The 18,144-nt window shown below is 38.8% G+C and overlaps 1 protein-coding gene across 1 annotated transcript; it reads left to right on the top strand.

The window, feature by feature from the left end:
* The first annotated feature begins 1,043 nt into the window (after positions 1–1,043).
* Positions 1,044–17,897, top strand: wls (Wnt ligand secretion mediator). The gene is made up of 12 exons (XM_057334859.1): positions 1,044–1,302; positions 3,326–3,598; positions 8,696–8,820; positions 8,907–9,068; positions 9,376–9,512; positions 11,764–11,932; positions 13,785–13,882; positions 14,007–14,070; positions 14,253–14,396; positions 14,548–14,631; positions 14,743–14,896; positions 16,931–17,897. Exons 1-12 carry the CDS (start codon positions 1,197–1,199, stop codon positions 17,041–17,043), a joined length of 1,629 nt encoding a protein of 542 aa, XP_057190842.1. The 5' UTR covers positions 1,044–1,196; the 3' UTR covers positions 17,044–17,897.
* Positions 17,898–18,144: the final 247 nt, after the last annotated feature.

Here is an 18,144-nt window from a genome sequence, read left to right as displayed (position 1 = left end):
ATTTTAGCAATTCTGCTGCCACTAGTGATACAGAAATTACACTTACCTTTAAATTTGTAATACATGAAAATGTGACCACATCATCTTTGATAATGTTTAATAACAACACATTTGAAAATAAATAACACCAGGATTAATAACACCCCAGCAGCACAAAGCTAAAATGTTTCAAGTCTATAGTCACATTTTGGATGCCAGCTGCTGAGTCCCTCAGACTCTCACTTGCCTCTAGCACAATCTGAAAAATTTATGGAATAGCATAAATTTAGCCACACACCCCAGAGCCTATGAGTTGCTGGAGGACATTTCATCATCTTTTTTTGCTGAGGAGAACAAGCATCATTCTGGGAGAACAAATATATTCTACATGCATCCAAACTCAATTGTTTTTAAAACTCATCATATGGGTCATGTTGAATTTAGAGCTTCATAATTCCTTGGCCTTGATTCAATGTCAATACAAAGCTAGGAAGAGCCAGGATATTATTTAATATAGCATATTGAGTTGAAGAAGGGAACTGGTATACAGCTACACCTAGGAAGTGTTCCTTTAATAACAGGGTCCCATGTGACAACATGCCCCATGTAAACACACATGTGCTATATGTCTTTTTCATAAACAGAAATAGCTTAATACACAAGATTTTACAGTAAGTGCCTTTTTTTAATCTACCCCAAGAAATATACACTAGAGTTAAATTTGATAAATAGTCTTCCCTTCCAAAGATGGACCAACTATTTAAATGTATATTATGTGCTGATGCTCTACAACTGTGTAGCAAGGCCCCAAAACAAACACTAAAAACAAGTTATATTCGATTATTTTACCACATTATTAAAGCGAATTTGATTTGTAGGAAATAGAAAACACAGAAAATCTTATGTGCTGAACTGCATTAAAGAGGTGTTACAGCAAATTGGAAAATCGGTTTTGTAATAAATTATAAAAACTCACTCAAATCCGTATAGACATCCAGGAGGCACGGCAAACCTGCACCCTCAGCCCTGTGTGACGTCACCGACAGTCTTCTCGGATGCAGGGTGGGTCACGTGATCGTTCCCTATCAAGAGGGCAACGCAGGCAGCTCACCGGGGTTTGAGGCGCAGCCCGCTTCCAATCTCAGCACTGGTTCACCTGAATGCCGTGATTTTCCTTTCCTTCCACTCATCGCACCGCCAGAAGAGACGCGTTGAAAATGGCTGGAGCAATAATAGAGAACATGAGCACCAAAAAGTTGGTGATTGTGGGAGTCATTCTGCTTTTATTCCAGGCGTTCTCCTTTATGGTCGGAGGACTGATTGGTGAGTAGTTTTATAAATCCGCCGAGATATTTATAGTTAAAGCTTTAAATACTGCATACAGTGTCGATATTGGATCTGGTGTGGAAGAATAGTTGTTAACAACAGAGTCTTACTAAACAACACCCAAGAAGAGATCGCTCTGGAATGGAGTGAAAAGTTTCGGGAATTGCTTTGTTACAGTAGTGTCAAAGATGGGCGCTTATTTTCACCGTGTCGACTGCAGTCTTTGTGTTGCTGTTTTCACGTTGTTTTCACTCTCTACTTTAGCCCTTTGTGCATTTGGTTTGTCCCGAGTCTCAGATGCCTCGAGGAAAGGAGGCGGAAAACATTTTGAGGATTGCTTGAACCCACTAAAGTCTAAATTTGACCATGCGATAGTTTGTCGCACGGTGTCGTTTCAAGTCAAGACCACTCACATTCTAGATCGTTATTTAGCCTACAGAAGAAAATGATGTTTATTAGTTTACCGTTCTAATATTACAAAGCCTGCTGTTTGTCTTCCCCTCATATCTTCGTTAATTGCTATCAACTATATGTTGTCCATTATAAACTTTAGTTGGCTAATTTTAGTTAAATGAACTAGTCAGTTGTTGGATAATCTAGTGCCAGTCCAATAGTCTTCTTTGAAAGCAACCAGTCCACTTCACATCAGCCAATAAAGGGTTAAATGAGGTGTATCTCTTAAACTTTCTTCTTTGATCTTACATCTGAACAGACAACATGCCCACCCACCCCCTCTTCTGTGCCTCCCCTTGTCTGCGTTATCCACAGGCTCTTCTCTAAAAACGACCTTGCCATTTTTATCAGACAGTTCCCCTCCATCTTGTGTCTTGAATATCTCTTTCCGTGTAGCTTGTGACACCTCAGAAACATTAAAGGAAGCTATTTTCATCCTTTTCCACTTTGTACATTCCTCATGATTGTTAGAAAAGGAGTCTCAGAATGTGGAGCGACTGCTGATAAATTAGCTGGTTTTGGCCCGTCTTGCCAGAGATTGATTTAATGAAGAGAGAGATTCCTTTGTGTTTGCCCGCTGGCTGGTGGCAGTCTGGGTAATTGAGCAGACGCGCACTGTTCCCCCTGTTACTGGACATCTTAAACACGACGTGAGGTCACCGGGCCGAAAGGCCACGGTTGTTTTGTGTTGGAGTTTTGAAGAGTGTTTGTTCCCAGGATTGTGGGTCAATGAATAATTGAACTTTGAGAGATGTAGTGCAGCTAATTTTATTAGCTTGGGCAGGCTTGTACCCTACAAAACAGAAGATATATTTCAGATGCTACAATTTTTTTAATGATTTCAGATTAGCTATACTATTACTCCGTTAAATGCTTACATTGGCTGTTTGTATAGAAGTGGTGGTGTTAATCTGGCTTGTGTCCTAAAGCCATAGGCTGGTTCACATTATCTCTCACTTCCTGGTCATTTACAAACTTTAGATGTCCTCACTGAGCCAGGAAGGGGTCTGTTAATTCAAAGTTAAACAACCAGCACTAGTCTCCTGAGTAACATAGGAAACGTGTCCTTACCTTCACATACTAAAGACCTCCTCATTGTAAGGGTCACTTTACAAGTCTTGTTTTCATTTTATCGGCCTTTGTGCTTTATTGCCTACACAGATCTATTGTTTTGCCTTTTCGCTAGTTTTATGGCTGTTTTGTATTGTTTTTGGTTCACTTCATAAACTCAAACGTATGTAAATAGTTAAAACGTACATAAATCATCACATCGACAATTGATGTGACAGTGGTTTTACAAACAGTTTATGCAAAAATTAGTTACACACGTTTCATAAATGATGCACAATGTTTTGAACAAATGTCCCAGCTTGGCATTTGATTTAAAGTGGGAACGTTGTGACTCATGGCTTCATGTGACTCAAGGGTTTTGGACACAAAAAGTGTTTTTCCCTAGTTTTGTGAGATTGATTGTGTTGTTTGTTATATCCAAAGCAATCACAAACATATGTGAACCAATACAAGTTGTTAGTTCTCAAGTTGATGATGATCCATTCTGTCTCTACAGCTCCGAGCCCCACCACAGCCGTCCACTACCTGGCCACCAAGTGCGTGGACGCTGTAAAGACCAGCCAGAAGGAAGAATGGTTTATGCCTTGGGGTCCTGACCAGTGCAGCAAGATCAAAGACTTTGAAGAGGCAACGGCCAAGAGAATAGAGGCCAACAACATTGTGTTTGCAGTCCACATTCCTTTACCTCACCGAGAGATGAGTCCTTGGTTCCAGTTCATGCTGGTCATCCTCCAGTTCGACATTGCCTTCAAAATGCATAATCAGATTGGTGAGTAATAAAAATATCTAAATGTTAAAAAAATGTGTGCGTTTGATAGTGTGACTTCTGTCCAAGAAAATACATATTGTGTGCTTGCATCGCTTATACAAGCTTAAGAGAGTATTTCTATTATCCTGAGAGGATTGAAGGAGTTGCATGAACACACAGAGGAATTTCCCATTCTGTTCGCCCAAAAGTAGATTGGATTTCTCACATGCTGTGAGAGGACTAACAATGATGGATGGTCTGTTTTCTCTTTGTTGTGGCTGGAGCCTGAGGCACCTCAATAAGGATTTAGTCATCGTGCAGGTAGGGGGGAACTTCTCGAGGCTTTGGTTCTGACAATTGAAGGATAAAAACTAGGAGTGAAACCTGCCATCTGGTTTCATTGCTGTTTTAGAGTTTGCTTACAACGATGTAGCAAACAGACAAGTTTTTCCTTTTTTATTTTTGACAATGTTTCTCTTACACATGACACCGATGCTGTCAAAATGATCTGCATTTATACGGATCCACAAAGTAAACACAAGTAAAAATGCTTCATCATGCATGCCAGGCTGGTTGGCGAGTCACTTTGTAAAGAAACACCACGCGCCTGCGCACAAACGCATAGGATTAACCCCAAAGTACTTTTGAATAGCCTTTTTTGGTGTATTTGTGTTTGGCGTATGTAAATATGTCTGAACTGGTCATAGTGGGGCAGTAAATCTACACCTTGCGGGCGAAAAGTAGCACAGTAACACTCCTGTAGGATGTCATTGTAGTTTTGAGCATGGCAATAGACTGGCAAAAAAGAAATTTCTCTTTTTAGTTGGAAACGTCTTTGTTTGAACCTGAAGGGTTCAGTGCAGTCGTCTGGACTTGCGTAGTGATGTTGCCATTTAATATCATCTGGTTGCGGGAGGGTGGTGCTCTGGAACGTCTCCAAGTTTGCCCTTTCAAAGAAGGATTAAGCGGATAACACTGGCCACTAATGAAGAGCCATTGTCGAGCTAAAGCAGTATGGGAAAGTGATCGGAACGTCAGCTCCTTCTAGCAACAGGAGGTCCTTTTCTGGCTATTCATGTCTTGAGAAATGTAGGAGGAGTTCTTAAAGCATTAACTGCTAGTGTAGAAGTTGCCTTGGTCCTGCCATAATCTTCTCCACCCCAAAGCACGTGCTTGAGCATACTATCCAAAAAAAGTGTGCACTTAAATGTGATATATTTGACACCTTGTTCTCCCTATAAATGCACATTTTTGCTGTTTACCACAGATATGTGCATTATTAATTGCGTATTTCATACTTGAAGACAATTTTTGTACTGTTTGAAGTTGTGCGGCAGATGTTGGGAAACCTTGAAGAGCCTCCTCAGCCAGGTGTTAGATGTTTGCCACAAGCCTGTGATCTACTGCCAGCTGTTTATCTCAGTGCATCCTGCACCCTGAGCAAAACCCTACAGTCTAACAACGCCTCTTCAAATAAGGTCATAGCAAGGATTTATTTAGCATTTAACATTCATTTTCATAGTCATACTGTGCACAGTGTAAAGAAACTTTACAGTTTGTGTTATTAAAGTGATAGTTCACCCCCCCCCCCAAAAAATGCTGTCATAATTTACTCATCCTCATGTCTGTGGCACACAAAAGAAGATTATTTGAGAAATGTCTCTGTTTTTTTATCAATACAATGGAAGTCAATGGGGTCCAAGGTTGTTTGGCCACTAACATTCTCCAAAATATCTTCATCTTCTGAAGAAGAAAGAAAGTCATACAGGTTACAGGTTTGGCATGACACGAGGATGAGTAATGAAATAATTTTCATTTTTGGGTGAACTATTCCTTGACGTTCTCCATTCTGGTTCATTAACAACAAACTAAGAATTTAAATAGTTTTACTTTTTAGACTTTAGATCTCTCTACCAGTGTAGTTCTCACCACAATATTTATCCCGAATACCTGAATTAGTGTAAGTGCAGGCTTTTCTGATGGATCACATGAGTGTCACCAAGATCACAAGCTCCTGTACTTCATATTCAATGGGGTGCCATTGGTTCTCGCTTTCAATGTGTCTCTGGCTAAAGCAGCACAGTTTGGCCAGTCTCCAGCAATAACACAGCTGTTGAAATGGCTTAGTCGCCGGGGTGATGTGTGCTGCACCCGGGCGGAATGTATGTGTGTGCTAAGCCGACATTCATAGCTCTTTGGCACAGCCGGCTGTAAGTGGGGGCCGTCACAGGCACACTGGAGGACAGAGGACGGAGCTAATAATGTCTGCTGCGTTCCCTCTCTCCCACTTTTCCTCGTGCCCTCCCCCCCGTAAAACCTCTATGTCCAGGAATTCTCTTTAGTGCTCTCCAGCTTGTTTCATAACACAACAAGGATCACTTTAGGGAGGTGAAGTGGAACACACAGGGCTGTGCAAAGCGATCTAAAACACGGGCCCCTTTCTCAGCTATCTCTGCTTTCCCAAAACTCAGTGGAAATATGGCAACGTTCAACCCCTTTCTTGCGAGAGTGTATGCAGTTGCATAAAAGTACCCGCTAGAGTTGACTGAAATCTTTTTAAACTGCTTTGTGTTTGAGGTTATGAGTTATTGGAATGGGGCGATCATAGGTTGGATGGCTCATGGGTTTGTGCTATATTTAGCTATTGACAATAGAGTTATTCATGAGAATGTCTGTCATGAATCTCTCATGTTATATGTCTGTTTGGCCTTTAATAGAAAAAGTCCACTGCTGTCCTTCACTCAACAGTCACTAATTTCATCACGCAAAATGATGATTTTAAAGTTAATCCTAAATATGATTCTGTCATTATTGCATTCATATCAGTCTGGAACCACATGACTTGATTTCTGTTGAAAATATGGAGAATTATGAATGTTGACATTGCTTTTATGCTGCATGGAACAGCCTTAAACAGTTGGAACAACGTGTGGGTAAATAAATGATGTCATTTACATTTTTAGGTTTCTGTAAGATACTGTTACAGTTTTATTTTCATTGTTCTCACTGAAATATGCTTAATATGGGCAATTCCAGCGTTATGGATGTGACATTTTCAGTCAAAACTTGAAATATACATTTTCAGAGAATGTATTTACTACCAGTATATTGAATATTCTTTTTATGTTTAACTAAACCCCTGACGATAGAATTCAGACATCAAATATCAGTCATTTTATTTTAAAAGAGTGGAAAATTCATCTGTTATAGATGTGACAAATCTTTGTGAATTAAAATACAAACCAGAAGCACATACCCAACAAATGGAGAAGGATGGCTCTTTATAGAACATAATTGATTGTGACAATTCACTTACAGTGAGGGAAATAAGTATTTGATCCCCTGCTGATTTTGTAAGTTTGCCTACTTACAAACAAATGAGGGGTCTATAATTTTTATGGTGGGTTTATTTTAACTGATAGACACAGAATATTAAAAAAAATCAGGGGAAAAAAATGTTATATAAAGGTTATAAATTGATTTGCATTTCAGTCAGTGAAATAAGTATTTGATCCCCAAGCAAAACATAACTTTGTACTTTGTGGAGAAACCCTTGTTGGCAAGCACAGAGGTCAGACATTTCTGATAGTTGGTCACCAGGTTTGCACATGTGTCCGGATACATTTAGTCCACTCCTCTGTCAATCTTTAAGGTTTCTTGGCTGTCGCTCAGCAAATTGGAGTTTTAGCCTCCTTCACAGAGGTTCTATAGGACTAGGGTCTAGAGACTGGCTAGGACATTTAATGTGCTTCTCCTTAAGCCACTATTTGGTTGTCTTGGCAATATGTTTTGCGTCTTTGTCATGTTAAAGGCTCATCCATGACCCATCTTCAGTGACCTAGTTAAGGGGAGGAGGTTCTCGTCCAAGATTTTACGGTACATGGGCCCGTCCCTCAGCCCCTCAATGCGGTGAAGTCATCCTGTATACCTGTAGCAGAGAAAAAGCCCTAAAGCAGAATGTTTCCAACACTGTGCTTCTCTGTAGACATGATGTTCTTGGGCTCATAGTCAGCATTTCTCTCCCTCCAAACACAGGAGTCCATTTTGGTCTCACAGCAGTGCCAGCACTTTCGCCAAAGCCTTTTCTGAATCATTTTTATGTTCATTGTCAAACTTAAGACGAGCCAGGCGGGCCTTCTTGGGCAGGAGGACCTTGCGGGTGCTCCAGGATTTCAGTCTACTGTGGCATAGCGTGTTACCAATGTGTTACCAATGTTTTGCTTGCTAACTGTGTTCCCAACTGTCTTGAAATCATTAACAGGCTTCTTCCGTGTAGTTCTGGGCTGATCTTTAACATTTCTCATGATCATCTTTACCCCATTGGGGAAATATTGCAGGGAGCTCCAGAACAAGGGCATTTGATAGTTATTTTGTATATCTTCTATTTCCAAATAATCACACCAACAGTTGTCTCCTTCTCACCAAGCTTCTGTCTGTAGCCTAGTCAAGGTTTGTGCAGGTCTCCAATCTTGTCGCTGACATCCTTTAAAACCTATTTGGTCTGGACCATGGTGTTGGAGAGGTTGAACTGGAAGATACAGATTCTGTTGGCAGGCATCTTTTATATACATAACAAGCTGATTTAGGAGTACTTTCTTAAAGTGACAGGACTAATCTGTGGTCCATATAGGCACATAACCAATCTGTGGAGCCAGAATTCTTGCTAGTTGGTAGGGGATCAAATACTTATTTCACTGACTGAAATGCAAATCAATTTATAACCTTTATATAACATTTTTTTCCCCTGATTTTTTTTAATATTCTGTGTCTATCAGTTAAAATAAACCCACCATAAAAATTATAGACCCTTCATTTGTTTGTAAGTAGGCAAACTTACAAAATCAGCAGGGGATCAAATACTTATTTCCCTCACTGTACCTGACTATAAAAACACAAAAAGGAGTAACTTCACATGGGTATTTAAACTACCAAATATTGACGTCTGACCTATCAGTATGGTAAAAACCTTTGGTAAGAACTTGATTTTATTTATCTTAACATTTTCATGGAATTGCCGGTATACTTGTGAGTTCACTGATGTAGCAACTGTTTCTGGTTGTAATATTTTGCATCTTTGTAATTAACCAAACTGAAATAAGTCTATCTGTGTGTTTGTAGAGGATGGAGCTATGGCCACAATGGATGTTCGTCTGGCCTATAGGGATGACCTTATGGGTCTGTGGACTGAGATGGCCCACTCCATAGAGCATCGTAAACTGAACTGCAATTTCACCACTTCTAAGGTAAACGCTGTAACCTCATTCCAGTAAACCGCGGCTTGAACTCTTTTAAAAACCCCAAATTTACCCAAAAGTATTTGGATTCTCAGACCCCTGAAAATGACGGACGCTACTATGAATGTGACCTTTTGCCCTTCATGGAGGTCGGCAGCGTTTCCCACAAGTACTATCTTCTCAACATCAGACTGCCCGTCAATGAACGCAAAAAAGTCAACATCGGGATTGGAGAAATCAAAGATATCCGACTAGTGGTGAGTCTTCAAACTGTACTGTTTTTAGACAAATACAGGTTGAGGATGCAAGTCATAAATTATTATTTTGAGTTTAGTTCATGTGGAAAGATTTTGGCCCTGTCATGGCTTGTTGTATTTGGCACACATTTCTGGAAAGGGCAATGGTTAAACAAAGACGTCTGGACTCTCTCATCTCTTAGTCTTCCCTAATGTTTAACTTACTCCTGTTTAACTCTTAACAAATAATCATGCCCATCTATTAAGTGCCCTTCATGTGTTTGTCTTGATATCGTTGTAATGCTTCTCTTGATGTGTGGCTTTCCAGGGCATTCATCAGAATGGTGGATTCACGAAGGTGTGGTTCGCTATGAAGACGTTCCTCACTCCCAGCATCCTCATCATCATGATCTGGTACTGGAAAAGAATCACCCAAATGACCAGACCACCAGTTCTACTGGAGAAGTAAGGTTTGCTTTTGTCACTTCTTTGGATTAAATGAAACTGTATTGTTAGGTCAGAAGTTACAACACAGGAGTGGAATGTTTGTCTGGTTTTATTGGTCTGTGGAATGATGCTTACATGTTGTAAAATATTTATTTACGTTTTCAAATGCCATGCATGTTGAAACTGAGAAATGTTAGATGTTTTGGAGAAAATGTGAGTGGATTTTCGCCACAACCCCATCCATCCCACACTCTGTATGGACACTAGCGGTCCCAGAATCTCAAAAGCTCTTAACCTAGTCACATGGATGATTATTTTTTCATGTTGTAAAATATGGGTCGATTTTAGTCTCATTAATTATTCACGCGTAAAACAAGATACACACATGCGTAAACAGTTTCACATGAATAAAACCTAATTTACGTGAACAAAGTATAAATATACATTTACAAAAAGCAATTCACGTGCGTAAAACAAAACTATTTTCTCATAAAGTACGTTTCGCAAACATACGACTGTGCACAAATATTTCGAAAGTTTAAATGTACACATTTATCGTGTTATGTGAATGTGCAAATTGTCACTCACGTGTGAATCCCCTTGGATGTGTGTGTGTGTTTTTTGAGACTCTCCTGGCAGCGCAACCCCTCCCACGTGGGTTGTCGTACTCTTTAGCCAATCAGATTCAACCTTACCATTCAACCAATCATAAACGCGGAGAGCACAGGACTCAAGGAAAACGGCTCTGTGGACCTTTTGCGCAGTTTGACTTACTTCCTGCGTTGCCAATTCAGTGATTTTTCAGCCCCCTTTAGCGATATATTTCCCAAAAGGCGGCTAGCTACAAATCTATGCGCCCATACAAAGCAATGTTTCCAAGAACTAGTCATTTATTGTCCTTGTTCATTTAAAACATACATTGTCTGGACATACAAACATGAACACATCTCAAACATGAACGCATCTCAAACAGGCACAGTTTGTTACCCAGACGGATTTTAGCAGTTCAGTGGAGGTGACTGCTGGTTGTGTAGTTTTTAAGTGGTCATGTTCACTCACTATTTCATACTTTTTTTCTACAAAATAAGTTAATAAAAAACGATTTATTGCGTGGCTGTATTATGTTTTAATACAGCATCACAGCTCAGAGAGTAGATTAGCAAAGCTGTACAAACGAGCCTTTAGTGCTAACACTAGGTCTCCTTGAGTTCTGTGCTCTCCGCGTTTATGATTGGTTGAATGGTAAGGTTGAATCTGATTGGCTAAAGAGTACGACAACCCACGTGGGAGGGGTTGCGCTGCCAGGAGAGTCTCAAAACACACACACACATCCAAGCCGATTCACACGTGAGTGACGATTTGCACATTCACATAACATGATAAATGTGTACATTTTAAACTTTCGAAATATTTGTGCACAGTCGTATGTTTGCGAAACGTTCTTTATGAGAAAATAGTTTTGTTTTACGCACGTGAATTGCTTTTTGTAAATGTGTATTTATACTTTGTGCACGTAAATTAGGTTTTATTCACGTGAAACTGTTTACGCATGTGGGTATCTTGTTTTAGGCGTGAATAATTAATGAGACTAAAATCGCTCCATAGTAAAAGCCTTGCCGAGTTGACCTCCATAACTTTTCCACTAGAGTGTCAAGATGGAAATCAGAACCCTTTTTATATCCCATAGAGAAGCCCAAGAATGTGTAACGGGCCCTGCTGGCTTTCTTGTTTTTGGAATGATGCCAAAATAACGTTTCATGTCAATAAAGCTGACAGTGACCATGATACACAACAGTTCAAATGTGAGAGTGACACAAGTCTCTGGGCAGCAGCTTATTTTAGTTTACATCATGGATGCTACTATCCAGTTAGCTTTTGTGCCCTTGTTGTTTAAGGGCAACGTTTAAGGGCGTTCTTTTGAATTGGTCGAATTTTACTGAATTTTTTTGCAGATGATACAAACATACCCAGTACTTTGCATTCCAACACAATATGGTCTTTCTCTGCCCTCATTGTTAAACATGCCGAGACGGTCTGGCAGGATGGAATGCGATTCACGCTTTTGAAGTCAGATTACACTCTCTAACTCAGTCTCGCCAATAAGCATTTTAGCCTGTTTTAGCATGTATGCTTTTAAACTCAAGAGAACAAAGAACAGCATAAAGCCAAATCAGTTTGAGCCATTTTTAATGTTTTGGTTCGGTTGTTAAAGTGTTCAAGAGTTGATATATTTATTGTAAGAACTGCTCATGTTTTGTAATTCTTTCAGGATTATCTTTGCTCTTGGTATCTCCATGACCTTCATCAATATTCCAGTAGAATGGTTCTCAGTTGGCTTTGATTGGACCTGGATGCTGTTGTTTGGTGACATCCGTCAGGGCATCTTCTATGCCATGCTGCTTTCCTTTTGGATCATCTTCTGTGGAGAACATCTTATGGTAAGAGTCTCTCTCATGTCTGTTTATGCTCAAAGCCACTGCATTTTATTCTCCACAGAGTATAGCACCCAATCAATTGTGGTGATATTAAAAGACTTTTCTCTTATTATAGAGGCTATGGGCCAGATTTACTAACAGCTTGCGGCAGCAAAAAAACTACTGTCCATATTTACTAAGACACGCAGTGAAAATTAGTGCTGAAAGGGTGTGGACTAAGCTGTTTTTGCTACTGACCTTATTGCATATGCATTTGTAGGAGTTCTCTCTTCAGACAAAAGCTATATGGGAGGAGAGTATTTAAATGAACCACGCAAAACATGATTTACTAAGGTTTGCACTCGTCATTGTACAGGTATTTGTGGCTTTATTGTACACGCAAAAAGGCATGTCTTAAACCCTGCACTAATTTGCGCTGCTCTTAGTAGATTGCGCTGGTCATTATGGGAATGAATAAGATTTAATGTGAGCCTTGTTAGTAAATCACCCACAGAAACGCAGAGAACAGAAACTCCCAGCTGTCGTGCTGTTTTGCCATGTTTAGTATATCTGGCTAGTAAAGTTATACATTTTTTAAAGTGTAAACTAGGGCTGTCACGATTATTAAATAATCGTCTCTTCGCGATTGTTTGACCTCATCGCGATGGTTTCAGATCATCGCAATTATTTCACATCTCTATAGAAGACACTAGAGGGAGCTTTAGTGCATCTGCATATTGCATATTTTAGTGTATATATTGTAACTAAAGCATGGTAATACTTGTAAAATGTATTTTCACTTTAAAAGTAACTAAAGCATATACCATAGAAATAACCTACAGTACAATTCAATATTATTTAAGATAATCTCAGTGTTAAAACCAGTCTACCCAAATTTAATTAACATAAAGTAAACTTTTATTGTAGTCTTGCAAGTGATAAAAACAGACGAAGCATTTCTATGACTGATAGCATTTTAATGGTGGCTTCAATTCACTCCTGATTAATTTACTTAATTTACAAGTATTTGGCGGTTGTATTGTTGACAGGTAAAAGTCTAAACCTTAAATATATGATGACCCATTTTTTTCAGATGTATTTCCAAGAACAAAAACATAGTCTTATATTGAGAACAATATGGTCTTTTCAAAGCTGAATAAAAAATGTATGAGAACGAAATGTCAAAGCCCTAAAACAGACAATTAATCATAATAATCACAATGATTTATTAGACAATTAATTAATCAACAAGTAGTATCAGCCAACCGGGCGCCTCAGCTCCAACCACGTCCCGCCTCTTTGCCCATTTACGATTATCAGGGAGTGACGCGCGATGCCAAGATGGCGACGACCGGCTCCGCCTACTTTAGGCTTAATTTTTAATCTTCACAATCCTACGGGTGACGTCTCGGACACTACGTCCATATTTTATACAGTCTATGGTATGACGTCATCGTTTTTGGAAAACGGCGCCTTCAGAGTTTACACGGAAACGATAATGCTGTCGTTTTCAAAAACGTGCCCTTTGACACCCTTTTCAAAAGTTTGCGTTTTCAGTCCCCCAAAATGCTGTTGTCATGTAAATGAACAGCCAAAATGTATAAAACGTTTTCAGTTTTTAGTTGAAAACAGTCGCATGTAACCGGCCTCATGATATGCAAAAATATTCAAGCATTTTGTGATCTTTGACACAAGTGGACATATGAAAAACTTTATTTGAAGAGTTACATTTTCTATTTAAAAAAGTGCAAAAAGGTCAAATCTTGTTTTTACACCCTAAGAGCAAACAATAAATAACATTGTGTTTGAGGTTGTCATAATTCATGCATGAAATCGTTAAACACTATCTAATATTTTGTTGTTTTTCTCAATCAAGGACCAGACAGAAAGAAACCGTTTGTCTGTGTACTGGAAACAAGTTGGACCCATTGTGTTTGGGTCTTTCTGCCTCTTTATCTTTGACATGTGTGAGAGGTGAGCCAGTGTTAAGATTCCTACATTCTTGGCATATGCATGTATCACAGTCCATAAGATTAGGACTGCTGAATACTTCTTCATTTTTTAATCAAATTTTTCTTTTTTTTTCTTTTCTCTACAGAGGAGTACAGCTAAAAAACCCCTTTTACAGTATTTGGGCATCAGATGTAGGGACAGAGCTGGCTGTATCCTTTTTTTAAAACAAAAGTGTGCTTTTGCAGCTTCACTATATGAATACAGCTAATTTTTTATGTATGTTGCCCATATCATATCTCAACCCTATTTTTAACAACATAACTACTACGTATTTGTATACTTTTGTGCAATGAAATTAATCAAATAATCACCTTGACTAAGGCTGATGCAGATGGCCTTCATCATTGTGGCGGGAATCTGTGCATGTCTCTACTTTCTGTTCTTGTGCTTCATGGTATTCCAGGTGTTCAGAAATGTTAGCGGGAAAAGGTCAGCCTTACCTGCTATGACAAAGGCACGTCGGCTGCACTATGAGGTAAGTTGAAAACCTTAACGCAAAAAACAACCAAGATTCAATGAATGTCTTAGTATGTCAGAACACTAACCTTGTGTTCATCACACTGGCATTACAGGTGACACAGGTCCCGACTGGATGTGTCTAATGTTTGTGTTTATCTCTAATTTAGGGCCTGATCTTCCGGTTTAAGTTTCTGATGTTGGTCACGCTTGCATGTGCTGCCATGACTGTTATTTTCTTCATCATAAGTCAGGTATTAATGCCCTCTGCTTTCTACAAAATATATCAATAAAGGTATAGATGGACATTCCAATACAATGTCTAAATATCTAAGAGCTGTTTTGGATGTGTTCTGTGTTGGTAGGTAAATGAAGGCCACTGGCACTGGGGCGGGTACACAGTTCAAGTCAACAGTGCATTCTTCACTGGCATTTATGGCATGTGGAACCTCTATGTGTTTGCCCTTATGTTTCTGTATGCACCGTCTCACAAACGTTATGGGGATGGCCAGTCAAGCGGTAAGACTCCTGTCGACACTTCTCACATGCACATACACACACTGCCATTTACATACTGACGCTTTGTACACTCGGATATTTGTTTGTTATATTGTTTGATTTATGCTGTTTATACTGTACTGTAGTTGTAACTGTAGCAGCGATTACAGTTTAAAGTATGAGCAAAAACTCCTTAAAGGAGCTGTATGTAATAATTTTACTGTATTAAATCAAAACAATACCTTAATATGTTCGTAGACATTTAGAATACATGCTAAGTTCATATATTGGTTTGAAATGTGCTTTCCGTGCCGGAATGTCTGTTTTTGTTTTGGTCCGTGTGACCCCGCCCACTGACGATTTACCCACTAGTGTATTTCGACAGCTCGGTTGCCAGTTGGCGAGAATCACTGCATCTCGCAGCAAACAAATGATCTGGGTCAGAGCAGATTCCACCCTTTCCGGTACTATTACGTTGCAAACTTAGAAAGAATTACTATATTATTTTACAACTTACGAGTAATATACAATTTTACTACGGTTATTTAAACGAGACCGCAATATGGCCCGTAAACGCGACCTCCGGAGGACGCAACCTCTGAAACGAACTGCTGATTGAGTTATATTTGCAAAAAACAACAAAACCACTGCAAAGTATAAATTATCAGATAAGCTTACAGTGTAAGAGGTTATGCTTTTCATTACACTCCTGTAAGTGTCTGGCAACTCCTGTGAGCATCTGAGGAGGAGGAGGGGCTGGGAAAAAGCCTCGCCAATATTTTGAATTTGACTGCGATACCAAGCTCAACCACTAGGTGTCTCAATGTTACATACAGCTCCTTTAAGTTAGTAGAATTGGTCATGTTTGTTAATACAGTACTCATATTTTGTGTAAGGTAACCGAACAGTCACAAAATATGGACTTTTTTTCTTTTTACAAAAAGTATTAACAATGATATCTCTGATGGTTAACTAATGTTGTAATGTATGTTATACATATATTTTTGCTGAGGGAAACGTACAACCCTGCCTATATTGGCATGTAAAGTATTTGGTTTTCAGGCAAACTGAGTCTGCATTTAAAGGCACACCCAAAACCACTCCGCGTTTTAAAACGGATGCATGATTCATGGGTTCTTTCATGAAAAAAGCATGTGTAATACTCTCACAAACTCACTTATTGTGCTGTTTCCAAACCAATATCTTAAGTTAAATAACATGCTTTTTTTTACGTCTACTATTTACTTGACTTGTAATGCGCTGAAAGTATTTTTTTGATGCATGAATTCATGTCTGCTTCACAAAAAGTGTACAGTACAGCAAGACATTCACCAAGCAACACATTATAGTTCAGTTTGTGTTAAGACAAGCTCATTTCAGACAGTGATATCTTGATGCCAGGAAAGGGAGGAGATTGTGATTTTTTTCTTTCTTTGGGGAAATGGGCCTCTTGGGCAGCAGTGGGTGTCTTTAATGTAGACCAGGCTTCCTACCAGAACTGGTGTAATGAAAACCATATATCTCAGTCTTGAAGTTATGCTCGGAACTTTCTGTACTGTTTTTTGATGCCCAAATGGCACTCAGTGATATTAGACCATTCCAGGGCTGGATCCTTTGTGCGTTTCGTTGTTACTTGGACTATTTTATACTTTGTTTTATGAGTTTAAAAATCTGAAGGTGTTCTGTGCCAAGTGGTAAACAGTGAGTGTCGCCCTCGGCTGTGTGATTAGTGACATATTCCAGACCACATAAAAAGTATTTACATTACACCGCTTATTAATTGCAAATGAGGTGGTAATGTACTTTATCCTATATTCATTTATACTGTTATACTATATTAATATTTAGATGTTTGATTTAAATAAGCACTTTTTAGTGCATCTTCCTTTCATCACACTGTTTATTGGTCTGTGCTTACTGTACGTCTTAGGCAATCTCTTGAAGAACATGGTTTTATAAACTGGGAGGTTCAAGTAGGATTCATAATTCCTATTATGTCTTGATGAACAGTTAGTGGTAAAGTGTTAATAATAATCTTTATTTTTCCATCTACAGTAGGTGATCAGGGTGGAAACAGTGGTGAAGACATACAACTAACCACTACCATCACACATGTGGATGGACCTACAGAGATCTACAAAATGACGGGCAAAGAAGCTCAAGAGTAACAATTCTGTTGGCCCTTCAAGACTTCTTAAACCCCTCAGACGTTTGAGCAGTACCTTTGTTGGTGCACTGCGTGGTCCCTCTAATTTCAAACACAACTGTATAAATGCTAAGCCCCCATGTCATGAACAACTCATGTCACCTGTCAGACTATTTCATTGTTATTTAGACAAAGAACTGCTGCTTGTGCAAAGTTGTAGAAAATGAGTGTTGTACATCTTGTAGGTGTTGGGAAAGTTATGCAGTTCAGATTGTAGTGTGGATTGGTAAAGACAGTGACACAAGGATCAATACAAAATATTTCTTAAAAAACAGGGATGGCATGGAAACAAGGTCTATTTTTTTAAATAAAGCAGCAATAAGTATTCCTGTTCAAGTATTTTGTAGCTGTTTTTCTCTTAGGTCTTTGTCTGTTTGAAGGTATTTTTGTAATGTAATTACAAAACAGGAATACAAAAGGCTTCTGTCTTTCTCAACATACTATATAGGTATGCGTTTCTGTTGGTTCCTCATCTGACTTCCTTAAACACTCCCGACCAGATGTAAACACTCCCAGGCAACCCATAACACAAATGACTGAGTTCAAAGGTCATTTATGAACAATGTTGGATAACTTAAGATACATAGATAGATAGATTCAGGTATACATAGCCTGAATGGCAAACAGTACGTCATCATGTTACAATGTAGATATATTTTTTATAAAATGCTTATAGTGTGTATGAAAACTTTAGCTGTATATCACTGTGTTGGTAAAGAAATATAATTTGTACAATTGTATCACATGTGGAAATCTAGGATTTTGTTTTGTCATGCTTTTTATGCTAATTTAAAATAAAAATGGTTTGGATCCGTTTGTTTTTGTTGTTTAACAGACAAATAATTTTAAATAGAAAGGTAAATATTTATAAAATAATTGATAACTATCATGTTATCTCAAACTAAAGTTTGTGTCTGTAAACCGAAATAAATCCCCTGATTTATTCTTGTTAAGCACCATCTTCTCTTTCTAAAGCACAATGTTACTCTCATAGGAGAAAAAAATGCTATTAAGAGCATTAAAAAAGGAAAGCCTGCCAAGATGTTTTAATGCTTAGTATGCT

The sequence above is a fragment of the Triplophysa rosa genome, linkage group LG5 (genome assembly GCF_024868665.1).
Source record: "Triplophysa rosa linkage group LG5, Trosa_1v2, whole genome shotgun sequence".
NCBI classification, from domain to species: Eukaryota; Metazoa; Chordata; class Actinopteri; order Cypriniformes; family Nemacheilidae; genus Triplophysa; species Triplophysa rosa.
This window is presented reverse-complemented; position numbering and strand designations above follow the sequence as displayed.

Coding starts and splice junctions, on each gene's coding strand:
- wls (XM_057334859.1), top strand. CDS start 1,197: ATGGCTGGAGCAATAATAGAGAACATGAGCACCAAAAAGTTGGTGATT. Junction 14,071..14,252: donor ATGTAGGGACAGAGCTGGCT/GTATCCTTTTTT, acceptor AGGCTGATGCAG/ATGGCCTTCATCATTGTGGC. Junction 14,897..16,930: donor TGGGGATGGCCAGTCAAGCG/GTAAGACTCCTG, acceptor TTCCATCTACAG/TAGGTGATCAGGGTGGAAAC.